At 38.7% G+C, this 19,712-nt stretch overlaps 1 protein-coding gene across 12 annotated transcripts in view; it reads left to right on the forward strand.

Moving 5' to 3' along the window:
* LOC132140080 (peripheral-type benzodiazepine receptor-associated protein 1-like) overlaps positions 1 to 19,712 on the forward strand; it is a 107,760-nt gene that overhangs the window by 79,976 nt on the left and 8,072 nt on the right. For 10 of the 12 annotated variants that reach the window (XM_059548880.1, XM_059548883.1, XM_059548886.1 and 7 more), the window contains 13 exons: positions 1,412 to 1,638; positions 3,950 to 4,056; positions 4,247 to 4,356; positions 5,926 to 6,813; positions 6,948 to 7,099; positions 7,177 to 7,671; positions 8,265 to 8,789; positions 9,230 to 9,388; positions 9,817 to 10,557; positions 13,038 to 13,134; positions 16,026 to 16,156; positions 16,857 to 17,025; positions 18,947 to 19,015. In XM_059548880.1, coding sequence (XP_059404863.1) covers positions 1,412 to 1,638; positions 3,950 to 4,056; positions 4,247 to 4,356; positions 5,926 to 6,813; positions 6,948 to 7,099; positions 7,177 to 7,671; positions 8,265 to 8,789; positions 9,230 to 9,388; positions 9,817 to 10,557; positions 13,038 to 13,134; positions 16,026 to 16,156; positions 16,857 to 17,025; positions 18,947 to 19,015 — 3,870 coding nt within the window. The remainder of the gene's footprint in view (positions 1 to 1,411; positions 1,639 to 3,949; positions 4,057 to 4,246; positions 4,357 to 5,925; positions 6,814 to 6,947; positions 7,100 to 7,176; positions 7,672 to 8,264; positions 8,790 to 9,229; positions 9,389 to 9,816; positions 10,558 to 13,037; positions 13,135 to 16,025; positions 16,157 to 16,856; positions 17,026 to 18,946; positions 19,016 to 19,712) is intronic. The other 2 variants (XM_059548884.1, XM_059548890.1) reach the window with 2 other exon arrangements.

The following is a 19,712-nucleotide window of genomic DNA, read 5'->3' on the forward strand; positions in this document are numbered from 1 at the left end:
GGGACAACTACATGCATAAACACATGCATGTAAACCGCAGCTCAAAGCATTATCCCACATCTGTGCACACACATATGCATGCTTATATTACTGTCTTATTAAGGACATACTAGGGATGCACTGATTTCTCAGTCAATACCGATAACCTATTATTCACATTGATATCTGCCAATACCGATAGTTTAGTTTTCTTAAAAGAAAAAAAAATCTCTCTCAATTAATGCTGTAAAATACACAGGGGATCCTCTCATTTGAAGTGAAGTGAAGTGAAGTGACATTCAGCCAAGTATGGTGACCCATACTCAGAATTTGTGCTCTGCATTTAACCCATCCGAAATGCACACACACAGAGCAGTGAACACACACACACACACTGTGAGCACACACCCGGAGCAGTGGGCAGCCATTTATGCTGCGGCGCCCGGGGAGCAGTTGGGGGTTCGATGCCTTGCTCAAGGGCACCTAAGTCGTGGTATTGAAGGTGGAGAGAGAACTGTACATGCACTCCCCCCACCTACAATTCCTGCCGGCCCGGGACTCGAACTCACAACCTTTCGATTGGGAGTCCGACTCTCTAACCATTAGGCCACGACTCCCCCCCCCCATAATCACACTCAAGTAAAAACATTACCCAATTGCAAACAACGGAGTTTTAATAAAAACTTGTCTTTATGACAGATTTAGCCAAACATACATAAATGATTAACAGTAAATAAAATCTGGGTAACTTTCCTGGGGAAAGTGCAATGTTAAGTGATGTACTGTTCACAAGTTGTTTTACTGAACGTTCTTTCAGTTGAAACACAGATTGATCGATTAGATGAGATATCATAGATTTGATTAAGTTGTACTGTATCATTGTACTGTAACTTCTGATGTTCATTTAAGTTTATTTCACACTATAAGCAAGTGGAAGAGACTCCACTTGAACTAAATCGGCCTCAGTGTTCTGTCACAATACATTAAAGAGCATCAAAATGGCATTTATTGTTTGAATTTTGTGATTAAATGGACATTATTTGAGAGCTGAGACTTGTTTCTTATTAGAAGTAGCAGAACTTTGCGATTATTGGTTGGGAGGTGTGTTACATATGTTGATGGTGCTGCGTTAATGCATTATTATTTCTTTAACTTGGGCATAAACTTGACACAGGAAACATTTTCTTCATGCAAATTAGTGTCTGACAAGTTCTTCCGCCCGCTTTTGATTGACATGATATTATCGTCCCTGATCATCGGCTGATAAGTGCAGATAATTGTTTTATCAGCCGATACCGATATTTGGCCGATATATCGGTGCATCCCTAGGACATATCCTATAATTCTCATTTTGCTATAAAGCTGTTTTAATAAAAATCATTTATGATCAGCATAATTTAAGTTGCATTTCTCTCCACTCATTGCATGTTAGATGTAGCTGCGGTTTTGCGGATGGGCTCCACGCCACACGCGGCTGAACTTTCACGTCCCGAACGCTCACCGACTGTCAAACACAGAGAGCTGCCCACCATCAGCGTGTCCATCAGGTCCGGCTCCACGTCCAGCCCTACACCATCCAGATCTGAGACCACTCACATCTCACCCAAATCAGCTGGATCTCACCCGGCCAGCCCCCAAAAGGCCAGCCCTACACATGAGGTGCGAGGAACGACCAGTGTTTACATGAATGCATTTAACAGATGCAAAAAGAGCATGCAATACAATGGTTTCATACATATATTGATTAGTGCTCTGTTGACTAAAACTATATATATATATTTTTCTACATTTATTGTTTTGGGTCAATGTATTATTATTGGGTCAAAGATGGACTAACCCAGCTTTTGAGTTAAAATTAAAAATACAATTTTGGCTCTATTCTTTTTCTATTCTATCATTTTTCTTTTTATTTATTATACTATTTAGAAAGCCCTTGCTAGGTGTACTGTGTTAAGCTAACTGAGACTTGTTATAGCACTTATATCATTGCTCTTTTGTTGATTTTGACTGCTTCTATTGTCCTCATTTGTAAGTCACTTTGGATAAAAGCGTCTGCTAAAATGTAAATTAAAATGTAATTAAAACTGAAAAGAAATCATAATATAAATACTATAATAATAAAAAATGTAAATGCTAAATAGTCATATTTAAAACAATAAAAAAATAAATAAAATTAAAATAATACATATACAGAATTTTTTTTTATTTAATCCCAAATATAATTATTAGTAAAATAGTATATTAATGATATTTAAAAAACCACTGCTAATAAGTGCATGTCTAGTACAGAGGTTGGTGACTTTTTTACATGAACTTGGACTTCTAAATTTCTTAAACATCTAAAATAAAAAAGTTATAAATGAGCTATTTCTTTTGCTGCACTGTTTTTATGTAGAATTGTCTAGAATACAGATAATTTGTTGGTCTGTTGTCTGGGTTCGATTCCACGAATGAGTTTACCTGGGATTGTTGTTTGAGCTTTAGCAGTGAAGTTTAAAAACTGTTCCCGGGTCAGAGTGCAGGCGCTCGTGGTGCTCGTGCAGCTGTCTAAAGCTGATATTCAGTGAGATAATCCTGAGCAGTGCTGCTGGATTATGAAGGTTGTAGTAGTTGTAAGTGATTATCCATAAAAGGTTTTACCCTTGAGCTATAAATACTGCCTGCATGCCTCCATTTACTTCTTACTCACAGCAGCACTATATTTAGATGATGACTCTGCAAGTTTAACAAACCCCAGACATGTAATTATTATTTACTTTTGAAGATTCTACGTGTGCTGTATAGGTTAATTTTTGTGTTTTTAAGTAAATGAGCACAATGCATGTACCGTTTTTAATGGTTTTTAGAGACTTGGTCAAATGTTTTTGAAGATGAGATTGTCATGCAATCTGTCCGTTTTGACATCTTTGTAATTAGATTGATAACATTGCATTTAATTGGAAAGACAACAACAGAAAATCAAATGGGTAGTGGTTCTTCTTTTTCATTAAAAGTTGATCAGCCTATTGATTTTACTATCCTAGCTATGCACAATTATATGATAAGTTGCATTATATTATTTATATTTAGCAGTTATCCTGCTGTACCATACAGTGTTATTTTAGTGTGATTGAGATTATTTGTTATAATGTGAATATTATATATATATATATATATTTCTTAGCTTTTTTATATTTTATTTCAGTTAATATTTATTTTAATTCTAATTCAAATTTAAATTTGAAAGCTTTGTCTATCCTCATGAAGTAGATTGTTTTAGATAAAGGCTCAACAAATAACACAACAATGTTTATAAACAAAAATGCAAGGCATGCACTTGACCTGGAAATATCTGACTGTCAAATACCACCCTCTGATTTTAAACCAGTAATTAATTTATATATAACTAATAAGTGGCAGAAAGAATGGAATGAAAATAAAAATAATAAGCTGTATGAAATAAACCCTAGTATAAAAAGAAGTAGCTTCTATAATTTTAAATCAAGATATGATCAAGTTGTCTTCACTAGGTGTAGACTGGGGCACTCAAGACTTACCCATGGGTTTTTATTAATAGGCAAAGTTCCTCCTTTATGTCTTTCATGTAAAGTTCCTTTGACTATGAATTTTGTTGAATTGTAATTTTTATGATGCTGCTAGAAAACGCTTTTATTCAGAAACATGCTTGCATGGAATATTTGAAAATGTACCACCTGAATGCATTTTAGATTTTCTCTTGTGTTAAGTTGAAATGTTTTATATAATGTAAATTTTATGGATGATACTGAACTTTTTTGCCATGCAAATAGCCATGATGCTAACATGGTGTAAAAGACGTAATAAACAAACTTTATACCATCTTATAGAGTAAAAATGTTAATAGACCTGGTACCTTATTATAACTCATTTATGACCCTTTTTTTCATGCATTCAATGTACTTTTTTCAGTCATCTCCTCAGTATTCTGAGTGTGTGTTGATGTGTGTTTCAGGTTGACACTGCTAGTGAAGTTGAGGAGTTGGACATTGACGTTTCTCCGGCGCCGTATTCGGTCACTAAAGGAGCAGCAAAACTCCAGGTCTTCATCGCACGTTACAGGTAAACAGCGTTAATCTTAATTTATTGTTTTGTGTTTATGAGCTTACAGCATGTGCTAAACTCCGTGGAGAAAATCAACCAATGAATGATTTGCTTGAATAATACACTTGTCACTATTAAAGTAGGAAAGTATCTAAACATTGATCAAATGACACTTTTAATGGAGCCTTGTTTTATTGTCTAAATGCAGTTACAATCCATATGAGGGTCCTAATGATAACCCAGAGGTCGAGCTGCCCCTCACAGCAGGGGAGTACATATACATCTATGGAGACATGGATGATGACGGCTTCTATGAGGGTCAGTTTATTTATTTAAATGTTGTGTTACTTTTTACTATTTTATTACTTTATTATTATTACATTTTTACAAAGGGAGAATTGTTGCCCTCAAATGAGACCAGCATATCTTCTGGTGTGCGGAGCAAGAAAAAATGAAATGTTCAAATTTGCAGAAGGATGCACAAATACACACACACACACACACACACACACATACAAACACACACACACAAAAACAGACCGCAGAAGTTTTTTGGAAATAGGTATTTATTTTTAATTACCATGGTTACAAACAGACAAGTGAGCTGACTTTTGTAGTGCTCATTCAGTATGTGTAATTCAGTATTGTTTACATTTTGTAAAATAAAATATGATAAAATGTAATCATTAATTTTTAATAAGTAATAATATACTTAAAGCTGAAAATATATGTTTATACTATTAATTGATTTTTAATAAATAATAAAATTGTTTTTTATGAATGCTGAAAAATAACTATGATATATTTTTATGAATGCTGAAAAATAACTATTTATGATATATTTTTATTCATGTTTTTACTTTATATTTCTTAAATCATTGTTTTTTGCAATGAATGTTAAATTCGTTTTTCATAAATACTGAAAATGTATGTATATTTACAAAGTATATTGAATTTATTTATTTTTATAATTTTTAAATAAATTTTTCATTTACAGTTGTTTTTAAATCAGTGATTTATGTAATAGTAAAATAGTTTTTTCATAAATGCTGAAAATGTTTAAATATGTTTATATAGATATAAACATATATACTGTATATTCAATTATTCACTGTTTGTGTGTGTGTGTGTGTGTACTTTTCATCACACTTTTAATCAGAAAATGTAAAAATCTAATTCAGTTCTCACTTCTTAACTTCTAAAAATCTGGTTTAAGTATAGGATAATGTACATCCAGCCGGTTGTTGTCGCAGAATAACCCCTAACAGGGTGATCAGGACCCTGACGTGAATCAGAGATTTGAGTTGAAATATTTGAACGCAAAGCTTCTGTAAACACAGCAGTTTTGAGCAAGTGGCAAGTTCAAACTAAATGGACATTTAAGGGATATGGTGCAGTCATACAACTTATTGCACAATATTTCACCACATAAATGATTATGGCGATAAAAGATATTGATTTAAGACAAAACTGTTTTAAAATCTCACCAGTTTCTTATTTATCTTATCACCCATTACGGTGTACAAAACAATCGTCGCAAAATGGCAGCAGCTGCTTTTGTATTAAACGAGAGAGCAAGTCCACGATACCAGGATGATATAATAAAATAATTGCACACATAATATTGAATTGAGTTTTAATATTTTATTAACTAATCAAACAAAGCTTCCACCCAGAAAAGTTTTTCCTAACAAGACTGTAATGCCGACTTCAGTTACCCAGATTAGCCTGTGTTAATAGCTTTTACCGGTTGTTATCGAGGGATACCTTGGAATGACTGACCAATCAGATTCAAGTATTCCACAGAGCCGTGTAATAAATATCCTTCAACAACACTACCTGCAACTAACACTATGTGTGGCACCATTTTTCTGTCGCCCTCTGTAGGAGAGCTGATGGACGGCAGAAGAGGCCTCGTTCCCTCTAACTTTGTGGAGCGTGTGTCAGATGACGACTTCATGAGCTCACACCATAACCAGGCTGGCGATATGTCCCATAATTCCTTCCAGGAGAGCAGTTTCCACAGCGGCAGCGAGCGACTGCACCGACACCACTTACGTTTTGCCCACAGCGCCTCCGAGAGGACAGAGACCTCCACAACAGCCTCAGCTCCTGGTGATAATGCCAAAGCTAACCCCTCTAACCCTGCCCTGGCCGCCCCTCTCACTAACGGCTTGGACTTGGATCTAGAGGAGGTTGGGGTGGACACTGTGCCTTACCCCCGCAAGCTAATGCTAATCAAGCAGTTAGCCAAGAGTATCATCATTGGCTGGGAGTCTCCGCTGGTCCCGGTTGGCTGGGGTTCTGTGTTTTGCTATAACATCTACGTGGACCACGAGTTGCGACTCAATGTGCCATTTGGTAGCCAAACGAAGGCCGTTCTGGAGAGGCTGGATTTGGCACAGAAGGCATATCGGATTGCAGTGCAGTGCTTGACGGAGCGTGGCAACTCGGATCAGCTGCGTTGCACTATACTAGTCGGACGGGACGTGTGCGTGGCACCGACTCATCTGCGCGTTGAACGCGTAACTGCTACCTCAGCCAGTCTAACCTGGCTGCCTAGCAACAGTAACTATGTGCACATTGTGTCTTTGAACGATGAGGAGTGCGAACTGGTAAAGGCAGGATGCTATTCACTGTGCCTCAGTAACCTCACACCCAAAATGCATTACAACATTAAAGTGGAAGCTAGGCCACACCGCACAGCATGGGAGCTACCACAGGAGTGCCGAGAACGCAAAACCGCAGTGACCTCTTTCACAACCCTGACTGCAGGTGAGATGCAAAGATTTGCCGATGATGTTCATGACAAGACCAGGAACATGTATTAAAATGTATCTATTTTGATTTTGATTTTAACTTCAACATCCTTTGGTTTGAATTTTGACCCTTTGACCCTTGTCTTCCAGGTCCTCCTGATGCTCCTCTGGATGTGCAGTTGGAGCAGGGCCCATCTCCGGGAATAGCTCAGATCAGTTGGCTGCCTGTTACTATAGATGCCGCTGGGACGTCCAATGGTGTACGAGTCACTGGCTACACTATCTATGCTGACAAGAAGAAGGTGAACCAAATAGTTCTTCTGAAAAGTCCACTTTAGTCCACAATAAGTGTGTAAAACTCTTTAACCTGTGTCTTCAGGTATTGGAGGTGTCATCACCCACAGCAGGCAGCGCTCTGATTGGTCCATCTCAGATCCAGACATTACAGGCGGCTCATGAGCTCACCGTACGGACCATGTCAGCTTTTGGTGAGTCGGTGGACTCCTTGCCGGTGAATGTGCCCACCAAATTGCCTGCCATCATGTCCGGTGTCTCACTGCCTCAATGCCAGTCTGTGCCAGCCACCGCCAGTGTCCTCATGGCCAGTGCCAACCCAGATCCTGCTGTCTGTGCCACATCTCTCTCTGCTGCCAAAACGCCCATTCTGCCACACGCTGCAACACTGGACGAACATACCCCTGGTCCTGTTCGGGGAGTCTATGTCAATTCACCCAATGCAGGCGCTCGTGAGGCCCCTTCGTCTACTGCATCTTATGTAGAAGCCTGGGCATACCCAACATCAGCTGCACCTCTGATGGTTGCAATGCCAGGACAGGAGGCACTGGCACTATATGCTTCACGTACTAACTCAATGGTGAGTTTAACAAAAAAAAATTAAAACTAAAATAAAAAAATAAGAAGTAATTATAAAGCATATACTCTTGAAAAGTGAAAAAGTTGTCATCCTTTACCCACGTGTTGTTCCAGTTTCTGTATTCTGTTGGATGCAAAAGGAGATGTTTAGCAGAATGTCCATGCTGCTCTTTTCCATATAGTGAAAATGAATGGGGATTTATGCCACCAAGATCCATAAATGATAAAGAGCACCTTACAAGTATAACATTGTACTTTATGGCTAGATTGCTTGGTTCCGAAATTTCTTAAGGCAGACATAATGCATAATGCATAATGGACAGACCATTATTCACTGAAAATTACCTTCTACATGTAACCCTGGGGCATCTCCTTGTGCCATGATTAAAAATACTTAAACACAAAAGAGAATTTAGAACTTCTCTTAGACCAGTAAACTTTAGCTCTAAGCTTCATCCACTGCTTCAGCCTATGCTTATTCACAATATAATGTAGAATTGGTTTTACATGAGTTGAGATACATTGTCTGTGTGCAGAGATCTGGGATTTATAGTTCTTTTTAGGGTTAAGCTAATAAAGCATCTCCATCCACAGGTGAGTTTATCTGCACCCCTGGTTACACCTGCACCCATGGTCATGTCTGTTGCTACACCAACGTCCATGGCCGTTCCTGCTCCCTTGACCACACCCGTACCCATGCCCACACCAGTGTCCATGACCATGCCAGGTCCTGTGGCACCTGTCGCCATGCCTGAGCCCATGTCTGCACTCATACCTGCACCTGTTGTTGTACCTGCATCAGTGCCAGTGCAGTCCAGTGTGGCTCCTGCTGTGCAGAACCCAGGCAGAGAGACAGAAAGCCCAGGAGGTCAGCGTCCTGTTGCCTCTCTCTCCGACTTCTTGGAGGACCCCCGTGCCAAACTTCACACACCACCACCCAATACTACCTCCCCAAAAGTCAACATTCCAGGAAAGGACCCTCTCGATGTTCCAGATACGCACCCACTGAGGCCTCCCAATCCATCACCGTTTGAGTCAGAGGCCGAGGAGGACAGGGAAAACACCAGGCTTGTGTCCATAGAGGAGTTCCTGCGGCCTGTACCTCAACCTCGAATAAAGGTCAGTTTCCAAACCAAATCTGGAGACTATGTGTGTCCCTGTTGAGTCATTATAATTTTGGACTGCGCTCATGTTGAGTTTCTTGCCAATGTCCTCAGAGATCATTTTCCTTCCTTAATATTAAAAATGTATTCCAGCAGAGATACACCATCAATAACTGAAATACTGTGTTGTGAAATGTGTTGTCCTAGAGCAGGGTGCCTAGTCCTGCTCCTGGAGGGCCCCTCTTTTACAAAGTTAAGTTCCTACCCCAATTAAATACACCTGAACCAGCTAATCAAGGTCTTTAGAATTGCTTGAAATTTTCAGACATGTGTGTTGGGGCAAGTTGCAACTTGATTCTGCAGGACGGTAGCCCTTTAGGAGCAACATTGGACACCCCTGTCCTAGTGTCTTGAGAAAACTGTGTTGAAGTTGTTGTTTTTGTGAAACCCTATCAGGTCTATGCTGGTGGTCTTATGGACCCTCCCCCCGACTACAACGGGGAGAGCAGTCGGTCTGATTTGTCTGATATACTGGAGGAAGAGGAGGAAGATCTGCACTCTGAGCCTATTGCTGACGTCCCCTCCAGAGGTTACAGTACAGCTCCAACAGGCAGGGTATGTAGATGCACATGAATGCTGTAGTATTCCTCAGTGAACCTTTGGACAAAATGTTGAGTCCTATTGCGATGTGGCAGTTGCAAGGACATTTTGTTGGTATTGCACCTGGTCATCACGCTCACAGTGAAATGTCACTGATCGATATAACTGTATGTTAAATATTGAATATGTTCTGATTTGCTGTCATTGTCCTAACAAGTGGAAACTTGTTGGGACACAGTGTTAGCCATACTTATCATTTAGGTTTTTTCTGTTCTTATATTTCCTCTGTTGCATTTTAATTTTCTTGTTTCTTTTTCTCATTTTATTCTACTTTCCACTTTTGACACCGAACAAAACTTTTGCCTCGTCTGTGTGTTCTTGATCTATCACCTTGCTCCTTTCCTACTCTGGTAACTCCCAATGCTCCTCTAAAACAACCCCAGTCTGAAATGTGGGAAACTGACAGTGATGAAGACATTTTAGAGAGGATTATAAAGCTCCCTCCTCAAGCCTACCACAACAAGCAGCTCTTCAGCATTCCAGAAGTTACAGAAGAGGAAGACAACACTGAATCGGAATCCCACTCTAGATCTTCCCCAGGCCGGACTGCTTCTGGCAAGAGCCGTCAGTGTGGACATGAGAGTCGACGACATTCTCCACACCATCACAATCATAGACATAAAATGGAATCTGATTCGCCCGTAGTGAGGTGCAAAGGGACTGCGCAAGTCAGGACTAGACCCAGAGTGCATTACGCTGACACAGTGGACACCATCAGCTATATGGATGAGGAGGAGGAGGAGGAAGAGGACTCTGACAGTAGTTTGTATGCTGGGGCTAGTTCTGTTAGTTTGGCTGCACGCCGCAAACCACACAAAAGCCATAGCGACCGACTCAGGAGAGAGGCCTTGCTCCATAGCCAGATGACTTCAGGAACAGTGCAGGGACCGTATTTACTTAGCAAGACCATACACCATGTGAAGTCGCCCACTGGACCCTCAACAGAGATTGACGTAGAGTATGGAACCGATAATGATGAGGAGCATCAGCTGTTTGATCCTGGAGAAGTGGTTTTAGACCAAATGAGCTCGGAGTGGTGGGTGGAAGGCAGTAACAATGAGTACCAGCACTTGCCCCTGAAATGCAGACCCCAGCCAGAGCTGCCCCCAAGCAGCCGCTCATGGGTGGGTTGTCCTCTGTCCATCCATCTCCTGTTGTAACACAGCCATCTTTCCCTTTAGATGTTCTTTTTTTAGAGCCTGCCCATCCCTTTAGGGCATGGCTAAAACCTTTTGCATCCTGAAAGAGAAGATAAGTGCAAGTTTGCACCCACATCTGTCACTATTCTGATCAGTTCACTGTAACTTGTAGTATCGTAGTTGGAAGACTTAGAGCTGGGGTTCTCAACTCTGGCCCTCAAGGTCCACTTTCCTGCTGAGTTTACCTCCAACTTTGAACAAACTCACTTGCCTGTAATCCTGAAGACCTTGATTAGCTGGTTCAAGTGCGTTTGATTAAGGTTGGAGCTAAAATCTGCAGCAAAGTGGACCTCAGGGCCCAGAGTTGGAGTTATTGTTGGAGTTAGCAATAGCAATCTTAAGGAACTGAGAACTTCAGAAAGGCACAGAAAACAAATAAATGTAAAAAAAAAAAATTATCATAGCTTCATAAAATTACGGTTGAATCAATGATGTCACATGGACCTTTTTGTTGATGTTCTTGTCACATTTCTGGGCCTTGAACCTGGTAGTTACCTTGCTGTCTATGGAGGGTCAGAAAGCTCTTATATTTCATCAAAAATATCTTAATTTGTGTTCCGAAGATGAACAAAGGTTTTGTGGGTTTGGAACGACATGAGGTTGAGTAATTAATAACAGAATAAATATTTTGGGGTGAACTATCCCATTAATGTAACTGAAAGACAAAAACTGAAAAAAAAGATTATATAGTTATTTATTCCCAACTCCACATGGAGCTAAAATTTCAAATGGATTCATTTATCACATACTGGCAGCTACTGTGGCATATGGGATTACAACAAGTATACAATGACTCTCCAACACTAATTTCACTGTGGATGCAAAAGGTTTAAGCCTGTACTTCATTCTCCTTGCAGTTGACTTTGTACCCTACACCCTTTTACCCAGTCTCTGGTCGAGGCATCTTCGTATTTGTAGTTGTGTAGCTGGCAGCACTGCTCTATGCATTTGTCCTACATCTTATTCTTGCATTTGTCCTACGTCTTATTCTTCCCAGTGTTCAGTTGGAACATTGCTGTGCTAAGACTGTGGCTGTGCATTATTGCTCAGTAGGTTTACTTGCTCTAGTGCATCTCCTTTCCTTTATACAACTGGGATTCTTCTTACCAACATATTGTTCAAGATTGTCCAGAGACTGCTTGAGCAGTTAAAGTAGAGACTGGACTGTATGTAACTGTATGTTGTGCTTGCACAGGGATCTCCTGTTTGTTCCCATAATTCCACTGTATTTCTACAAAGAACAACCCCAATTGCTGCTTCTGTTGATCTGGAATCAAATGTTGCTTGAGCAATGGCTTTTTTTCTCACGTGTGTGTGTGTGTGTGTGTGTGTGTGTGTGTGTGTGTGTGTGTGTTTATATGTGGCTTCTTTAAATACTCTAGGAAGGTGTGCAGATACAGATACAAATGTTTGGCCAATGCAATTGCAGTCCATTGTCCATGGCTAGAAGCTTTTGCATATAGTTGTGTAAACCATTTCAGGCCTTTTGGTTAACAGGTAGCAAGCTAAGCAAAGTAAGCTGGACACAGGAATAATGTGTACTACATATGTTACAAAGGCTAAATTACAAACTGTTTTATTAGTAGCACGTGGCTCCTAAGGGATTGTTCTAGTCTGGGGACCCTAGTGTTCATATTTGTTACTGTGCGTTCACACCGCCACTGCAGAGAGCGTAAAAAATCACTCTGGCCGCCCTGCCAACAATGCTCTAGAAAGATTTCTGGATGCTCTGACGTAGATCGAATACTTATCTTGTATTTAAAGGGGCCACAAAGGAAACAATCTTGTTGATCTTGTGCAAATTGACCACAAGGAGGGTACCTTTTATTAACCTCATTAAATATTGTTGTGGATGAAGTATTAAGATCCTTTACCTGATAATGTATAAATAAATCATGGCCTAATGGTTAGAGATTCGGATTTGTAATCCAAAGGTTGCGAGTTCGAGTCTCAGACCGGCAGAGGTAGTAGGTGGGTGAAGTGAATGTTGAATCGCATCATAGCTCATAACCATAAAGTTGACCTGATTTAAACCAGATTGTGTGATGTTTCAGTTGTTACAATGCGATGTTGGTAACACGTTAGATTAGAGAACACTATTCACTATTAACTAGTTGCTTATTAGCATGTATTTTACTAGCATATTGGCTGTTCATTAGTACTTATAAAGGACATATTAATACCTTATTTGACATGACAATATTCTAGATCCCTCAACCCTGCCATATACCTAAACATAACTACTGCAAACAAATTACCTTGCTTGCTATCAGTAAGCAGCAAATTAGAAGTTTATTGAGGATAAAGTGCATGTGTGTTCACTAATATGAAGTGTTACTATGATATAAGTTAGTGGCTGAATCCCACATGTGTCATTATCTAACTGTTTGTCTCTCAAAAACCAGGAGGCAGGTGGAAGAGAAGCATCGTTGGCAGATCCAGGTGCAATGTGGTGCGATGTCACTCCAAAATCGCCACGCTCTGAAATTAGAATACATAGAGGTAAGACTTTCTCACTTCCCTCTCTCTCTCTCACCGTGAACTGCATTCAGCTTCCATTTAGATCACATCCTTTTCTGTCTCTCTCTCTCTCTCTCTCTCTCTCTCTCTCTCTCTCTCTCTCTCTCTCTCTCTCTCTGTCATTGATCCATTTCTGAGTCTTGCCAACCAACCCATCTTAAAACTGCTCTTAACCATTCTTCTTCAAACATAGTTTTAGCTAAACACATGTATCTAGCCTAGTCTAAATTGAGACTTCTGTTTTGCTTAAAACTAATTAGTTGTGTTCTATGAGGCTGTTTCACTCTTTTTTTTCTGCTCATTCTTAGGGTTAGTGATTTGATCAAACCTCTGAACACAAAGTAGTAAAGGGATAGTTCACCCAAAAATGAAAATCACCCCGTAATTTACTCGCACTCAAGACATCCTAGCTGTGTATGACATTATTATTTCAGACGAATCCAATCTGAGTTATATAAAAAAAAATTCTGGCTCTTCCAAGCTTTAGAATGGGAGCTAATGGGTGTTTTTTTTGTCAATAGTCTGAAAGAAGTCCAATAAAGCACATCCATCCATGATAAAAAAAAGTGCCTCACATGGTTCTAGGGGGTAAATAAAGGCCTCCTGAAGCAAATTGATCCGTTTTTATAAGAAAAATATCCATCTTTGAAACTTTATAAATCATAAATAACCTTCCGCTAACTGTCGTACGTGAGTTCATTTCGGTGGATGATGTAGGACGAAGTGTATGGTCCAGTGAAAAGTGACAAATGCGGAAGAGAAGAGGAGAGAGGAAAATTAGAAGCATGAATTAGAAGCACAAAACGAGGATTTGTAAAGATGTCAGAGGATTTCGACATAAGCCAAGAGGAGACTGGTTTTCCTTTGCTTAAGTAAGGAAACTTTGCTTCCTTTGCTCCTGTAAACAAACGTTGTTTCGTTTTAAATATGGATATTTTTCTTGCAAAAATGAATTGATTTGCTTTAGGAGGCCTTTATTCGTCCCCCGGAGCCGTGTGGGACACTTTTTACGATGGATGGATGCGCTTTATTGGACTTCTTTTGGACTATTAACAAGAATACCCATTCACTGACTGCGCTAATCACTCCGCCCAAGTAGCCACTTCGCCCAAGTAAAGTTAGCTGTGCTCCTACGCCTAGTGAGAATATAGTTCCCAGTATTTATACGATTAAAAATGGTCTCTGTCTCATATAGCCTTGTTATTTGTACACGCTGTGACTATACAGATCCCAACATGTAAATAGGAAAATGTTTGCATTATTTTGTCACTTATTGGGATTACTATGCTACCAGTATCCATTTACATCCAGTCTTTGTGCTAAGCTAGGCTAGCGGTGGGTGCGTCAAATAACACTTACAGAACGCACAGAAATGAAAAAGGTATGTATGGACTTATCTAACTCTGGGGGATACTGTGAATAAGCTAAAGTCCCAAAAAGTTGGAGTGTTCCTTTAAAGCTTGGAAGAGCCAGCATATTTTTTTTTTTAATCTAACTCTGATTTTATTCGTTTGAAAGAACAAAGCCATATACACCTAGGATGACTTGAAGGAGAGTAAATCATGGGGTAATTTTAATTTATGGGTGAATGACCCCTTTAAAGTTTGGCGTGTAATATATTCAGAACTGGCTTGTTGAAGAGTGCTGTTACTTTTTGAAGTGATCAGACTTTTAATTTAATTGAAAACCCATACATTTGTGGATACTTGAGTAATACAAAGTAACCATCATTTCCTTTGAGGACATCCCCAAAAGGTGGTTTTCCCAAAGGTTAGCTCCTTTTTCTTCATATTTGCCTTCAAATATGACACACAGAGGTTGTGAAGTGTCCTATTTTCTTTGCTCTGCCCTTGATTGTTGCTACAGATGGTCTTGATCCTCTCTAATGAGATGAACACATCTCACTCCTGGAGCTTAACACAGACACGACTGATACCTATTAGCACCACTGATTATACATCTCTGTTTTACACTATATTCCTCACCCACCCTCTTCCAACTCATCTAGAAACAGGAAATTGATCCTGATGACTTCAGGGTGCTGACCTTTGACCCGATGACCCTGACAGATGCTTGGGTCCTGCTGTCAGACTCCATTATACAGAACAGCAGTTTAATCTAGCATGCATGTCCAGTAAAGAGTGCTGTAAAAATACAGTGGCGTTTTTGGTGCTTTTGTGTTTTGTTATACATTTACTTTTATCTTTCAAGTTGCATTTATCCATTAAGTAGACACTTTTATCTACTTCTGACTTTTGTCTAAATAGTCTGAATCAATTCATATCATTCAGTAATCAGTTGATCAGCACAGTTAAATCTGAGCTGCTCATCAATATTGTTTTCATACTTTTAACCAATAAGATTTAAGATATGGTGGCTAAATTGTGATTTTTAGATGTGACCGCATTAGCTTGACCAAATCAGCATTGACAACCAGAACTGGTTTGATTTGAAATGTAATCCTTGTTTGGTGTTTTTTCTATATTGGGTGCTGTTTTAATCTCTACCATGACAAGATTGTTTAAAATCGATTTGTTTATATATTAATAGACATATATATGAATAGTCTCTTTCTTCCTGTCGTTCTCTCTCTGTACGGATGGATCAGGAGGTTTTAGTACGATTACCTCACTTAAGGACATGCCTGGGTCGCACCATTATGGTTTTCAGGCAGGGATGACGACAAGCATTAGGTTACTGACAGTAATGTTTTCCAAGCATCATGAATTCAGCTTCCCAAAATGTGATAAAGGCATGACATGTCCATATCAACCACCAGTGTGTTGCTGCATAAATACTAGAGGTGTAAGTCACATGACATGTCCTGTGAAATCATTTCTTGACCAGTTTGTGTTTGCTCCTTGGTGATACAGAGCCCAGAACATCTGGAGAAAATGAGGTGAGAGTGTTTGTTGCCCTCTTCCCATATGATCCTGCAGTCATGTCCCCCAATCCTGACGCTGCTGAAGAGGAGCTTCCCTTTAAAGAGGGCCAGATTATCAAGGTATGACTCAGCTGAAGTTAAGTTTGAAGTGATTTTAGACAAAAATAAGCACTTCATATAGTATGGTATAAGTTTATATAGTACGATCAGTTTTATTCAGAAGCCCAAAATAAGCAGAAATATGCAAATTGCTGCAGATGCTGATATTTATATGACCGAGAAGTGATGAAATTCTGATGATTGTAATATAAATATAAGAGGTCTTTATAAGAGTATAGCAGATACTTGAATACGATTATATAAATATAAGTCATCACTGGATAATCAAATAAAGCTACAGTCCAGTAAGTGTTGATCTATTAAAGATTCTCACATTTACTTGATAAAACTCAGTTAAGATTTGTCAGCAATTAGACGCATGAAGCAAGGCTGACGGTGGAAGATCTTTCAATTAGACTCAAAGGGCGTTCACTTGCTAAAAAGTCAGACCCGTCAATGAGACGACTGAAAGCATGCAGTAGATTGAGTGTGAAGGCTTTAACAGCAAAGCTTTAATCAGGTTGAGGCATTATACATTTGACAAAGTAGGCTTTATAGGTAAAACTACAAGGAAAGAAATGCTTACAAACTGTCAATTCTCACCCACATTAGCCTACAAAATGTGCATCTGTAGTGCAAAACATTATTATAATTCACAGAAAACACATTTTTGCTGTTCATAAAGTAAATTAAAGTTGATTGCAGTGTTTCTGCTCCGCAGGTTTATGGGGACAAAGATGCAGATGGTTTCTACCGAGGCGAGGTGGGTGGCCGTCGTGGCTTTGTGCCGTGTAACATGGTTTCAGAGATCCAGGTTGATGATGAGGAGACCAGAGACCAGCTCCTGAAGCAGGGCTACCTCTCCACAGAGGCGTCAATAGAGAAGATAGGTATGTTTATCACAAAATACCTGTGTGTGCAATCACATTTTAGTTCTTATTTGATTCCTGAGCATATGCTAACATCAAACTCTGTAGAGATCAGCTGTAATCATTCAAAAGCATTAGCATAATGTCGCTGCCTAGCCTCACATCTAGATAGAAAACTGACTAGGTTTTGGAGCAGAGCTGTAGTCTGACTGACATTTATTTGAGGTCACATTTTGAGCATGTTTCTAAAATAAAAATAAATCTCTTAACTCCCTGTAATCGTTCAACGAACAAGCCATGAAAAACCAGCCGCAGCTGACATTTCAGCATAGCTAGAATCACATTTGTAGACATGAGCTTTAAAATATGTTTCCAGCTAACAGCTTTGAGGAACTTAAAATCAAGTGGCAGTGGTTTTTCTCTGTTTTTTTTCCACAAAACCATTGCTTTTTCATGCATTAGTCAATTTTTGGATCTTTGGCAGTTTTGATTCAATAACATATCTTTTTCAGACTAGTGGAAAGAAAACATCCATAATAAAGATTTGAATGTTTGTTTTATAACACTTTATGTATCTGTGTCTTTAGATTTCAGTTATAATTTATATTGTTAAAGGCTGTCAAAGAGTTTTTTTCTCCACTTCAGCAGCACTTACAAACACCAAACTTTACAGTTTTATTCCTATCTATATTGGGAAATATGTAATATGTATTTTAATAAATTATTGACCTGATTCATAAAATATTTTATCCCTAAAAACATGGTGAAATTTATTTATATTTTTCTGTATTTTGACAGTATTTTCTGATTTACAGAGTAGTAAAAATAGAAATACAAAAAAAAAAAAAAAAAACCTTTAAAATGTGAACGAAATGACCAAGATTTTGAACATGGCTTCATCCAGTGTTCTGGACATATATATGTAAATGAGTGCATATTTAATTAGATAATGTGTCATTTATCTGCATATTTCAGCTAGTGTTATTAATTAACAACTGTGGTAGTATAGTGAAATTTATTAGTTAAACATTTTTTACTATTCACTGGTAGTGTCTTGCCTTAAAAAGTGTTGCATGTGAAGAAATGAATAGCACAAAATGATGTAAAAATAAGCCTAATGAGGTTTCATTTTACCTGAAAAATCGATATCACATGACTAACCAAATACTAATCACTTTCCGTTATTTTAGATTTTTTTACTCTTAAAATGACTGAATCGTGGCTGACTGAGAATAGCACATTTCTACAGTCAGTGCACCAGATTTCCGCACTGCATTTCATGAACCTGTTCTAGGTTTAATCTGTTTCTGTAACTCAATCAAAGTACAAATAAATTTAAAAGGCCATTGCAACTTTTCATCTCTGACTTTTTCTCACAATTTATTTTTTTTATATTATTTATATATAGTTTATATCTGGCAAATCTGACGTTTTAGCTCAGAATTCTGACATTTTCTTGCAAATTGTTAATTTATATTCAACAATTTATTCCACAAAGTTTCCACAAGACTTTTTTTTTCTTGCCATTAAAAGTTAATATCTTGCAATTTGGCACAATGACACACAAAAAAGTCTGAATTGTGAGATGAAAAGTTACGATTCCTTGAATTGTTCTGCAGTGGCAGACACGAGCTTCCATAGTTTTGTGTTTGACAGTCTGGACAATTTCATTTCTGATTTTCACAAAGCTTTGCTGTTTTTACACAAGAGTTTTTTTTATGGTCACTGTGAGCAGCTCAAAGAGCAACCATGTGGATCTGGTTTCCCAGAATGCTTTGCTGCAGGGGTGGATCAGCTCTTTCTCTCTTTCTCTCTCACTGTGGCACCTCATTGCTTATCCTTATTCTTGTTTTGTGAGGTTTTTGCTTTTCTTTTGGCTTCTCATTCATTCTTGTCTGCTACTTGTCTTTTTTTCCACGTATCCTGTTAAAATTTCATAAAGACGCCCGCTTACATGCACAGCTTCCACGCCGTCCCACTGCACCGCCGAAACCTAGACGCTCCAAGAAAGGTGTGTGATTTCACCTGCGTTTGGTTTGCTGAATTCACTCCCATCAGCTTTCTGCTTCTGCATCAGGAACTCTGACCAAAGGCGGACTAAAACATTAGATATACTTAGTCTCACTAGTTTTATTTATGAATCGCAAAAACTTATAATTAACCTTTTAGTTACTGTCCAAATAAATGTTCCTGGTCTTAGTGTGTGTGATTCAGTGCATGTTATTGTAAAAAACTGATGCATCAAATTATAAGAAAAACGGTATTAACCAAAAATATCATGCTCAAGTCTATTAACACGAAAGGCCACTAAAAAAGAACACTTCTAAAACATTTCAATTACAATTGCATGTTAAATCAAGCGTCATGTTTCCAAAAGCATGAAGTAAGTCTAAGTAGACTGTAGAAAGCACTGGCTTATGATGCTTCTAGAAAATGCAACCCAAATCAGTAAGTGAATCAATCACATTAGTCTATGCCTAATGATTATTAGAACTGTAACTGCTGTTTTTCTCTTTTATAGACAAAAAGGACCTGAAAAAAAAACGAATAGGCTAATAATAATAACAATCATAGAATATATATATATATATATATGTGTGTGTTCCTGTAGCTCAATTGGTAGAGCATTGTGCTATCAAGCTCGATTCCCCGGGATGATAGGTAAAACATGTATAGCCTTAATGCACTGTAAGTCAGCGTCTGCTAAA

Source organism: Carassius carassius, chromosome 4 (genome assembly GCF_963082965.1).
Source record: "Carassius carassius chromosome 4, fCarCar2.1, whole genome shotgun sequence".
Lineage (NCBI taxonomy): Eukaryota > Metazoa > Chordata > Actinopteri > Cypriniformes > Cyprinidae > Carassius > Carassius carassius.